This window comes from Corvus brachyrhynchos, unplaced genomic scaffold (assembly GCF_000691975.1).
Source record: "Corvus brachyrhynchos isolate BGI_N302 unplaced genomic scaffold, ASM69197v1 scaffold21, whole genome shotgun sequence".
NCBI classification, from domain to species: domain Eukaryota; kingdom Metazoa; phylum Chordata; class Aves; order Passeriformes; family Corvidae; genus Corvus; species Corvus brachyrhynchos.
Window position 1 is genome coordinate 463,810 of NW_008236924.1, and position 1,996 is coordinate 465,805.

A 1,996-nucleotide genomic window follows, 5' to 3' on the forward strand; every position below is an offset into this window, starting at 1 on the left:
GGTCATGGGCCCTTACTGAGAACCTGCTCCTCACACAGAGCCCAGTGGTTAGGGTATTCTACATCCTTCACTGATCAGGGCCAACCAGCCAAGACTGAGGATGGAAATATCCTCCCACCTGAACTGTTCAGCTTTACTTGGAAAGCAAGACACTTTTCTACAATCCTTACTTGGAACAGTATGTCTCACAGAGTATAAATTAGAGCAGCTTTTTGGCATTCCCTAAATTACTTAATTATCAAGTACTTTAGGTTAGGAAGTGATCCAAAGGATTCCTCAAGCCCAGAAATTTAGTGCAGAATTGGTTTATTTACTTTTAACACCCATGATAATACTGTTGGAAGTACTACTGGGCAATCCATGCTTGTTTGGTTTGCTGGGGTTTTTTTAGTATAAACCAGTAGTGCTATAGCTACTACTTTTCTCCCACATACCTGAAAAAAACTGTACAATTTCTTCTTTACTACAGCCAAATGGGAGTCCTCTAAGACGTACAAAACCATCATTAGCTGTATCAGGGCTGTTGGGACCAGTATGCTTCAGAACCCAATCCATTTCAACGTTGTTTGACTTGAAAACTGTAAAAGGCACTTAGAATTAATGCATTCTGGAATAAGCAGGAGTTTTTAAAGTCATTTGCCTTGAAACTAGTCAACTTATGATATGCAAGTCCATTTGTCCTTTCACATGCATTTTAAAGAGACAAAAAAGCAGTTAACCAAAAACCCATCAAGCACAAACACAACGTAGTCAGTTACTAGACCAACTGAATCAAACCTTCAACATATCTGTGTCCCATTGTTTCTCTGTCTTTTTTCAGGGCCAATTTCACATCCTCCTCTGACTCAAGTTCAGCAAATGCTTCTCCACTTGGTCTGCCCTCCCTGGTGTAGATGAAACGGATACCCAAAGCCCCGTTCAGAATTTTGCAATCTGAAAACAAAACAGGAAGGCCAGAATAAGGTTAATTATTACAAGAACAGTATTACTTTAGAAGTTTCAGAGAGCCTAAAAAGAAAAATGTACTGAGTATCAGTTATATCAATGCAACAAAACCAGCAGCATTCTTGTTACAACTTTAAAATGAGCAATTAACTAAAGAGACTAACTGAAGTTACCCTTCTAGTCAAGCCTACAGATCAACATTAAGGATGACTGCAAATTAGCTATTTCCAAAGCTTTTCTGCCTCAAGTTGAATGTACTACCTGCTTTTGATCATAACTTTCTTATTAGCACGAAATAAGAAATAATAACAATCAGTGTAAGTGTAATAAACTAAATCAGAACCAAATCCAATATGCCAAATTCTTGACGCTGCTTTAAAAGCTCCAGTTTCTGCCAAAAGCATGTATTTATCACTGCTATTTACTACTGCAGAATACTAATAATCTGGGGAGGGACACACACACACTAAACACTTAACAAGAGAGTCTGTTGGGACAACACCAAGAACTAAACTGATTTAGCTTCAAAATTCTTGCTTCAGGTTGAACTTTAAAATGGAAGCTTCTCTCTCCTGGTTGCTCAAGCAGCAAAGGCAGCTGTGGCTATTCCAGCAACTCTGAGACTAAGCCCCTTTGTGTTGAGTTTGTGCTAGCACAAGCGTGGCTTTGCATACCAGGTTCTGGCTGAAGCACTTGTTGCACTACAAACTTCACTGAATGCCTGCTGGAATCACTCGCTACAGTGCTCCCACTGCCACAGTGCCCCTGGGAAGGGACCCAGAAGTGACAGCAAAGCCCGGCCCCTCTCCCACCCCTCTTATTCCCCCACAGCCCCACTTACCGGAGAAAAACCTCTGCACCTCCTCGGTGGAGCAGGACCAAGGCAGCCCCCGGACTTTCACCACATATCCCTCGCTGCTCTCCGTGTTAAGCATCACATTGGGAGTGAGGCTCTGCTCCGTCTCGGCTTCTGTGGTTGCTGGAAAGACCAGAACGGGCCCTTTGAGATGCTGCTCAGCACGGCCGCCACCCGCACCCCCTCAGAGCGCCC

At 42.9% G+C, this 1,996-nt stretch overlaps 1 protein-coding gene across 11 annotated transcripts in view; it reads right to left on the bottom strand.

Moving 5' to 3' along the window:
* HNRNPH1 (heterogeneous nuclear ribonucleoprotein H1 (H)) overlaps positions 1-1,996 on the bottom strand; it is an 18,115-nt gene that overhangs the window by 6,040 nt on the left and 10,079 nt on the right. For all 11 annotated transcript variants that reach the window (XM_008628902.2, XM_017728078.1, XM_008628901.2 and 8 more), the window contains exons 2-4: positions 1,787-1,924; positions 778-933; positions 435-578 (exon numbers count right to left, since the gene is read on the bottom strand). In XM_008628902.2, coding sequence (XP_008627124.1) covers positions 435-578; positions 778-933; positions 1,787-1,880 — 394 coding nt within the window. In that variant the 5' untranslated portion in view covers positions 1,881-1,924. The remainder of the gene's footprint in view (positions 1-434; positions 579-777; positions 934-1,786; positions 1,925-1,996) is intronic.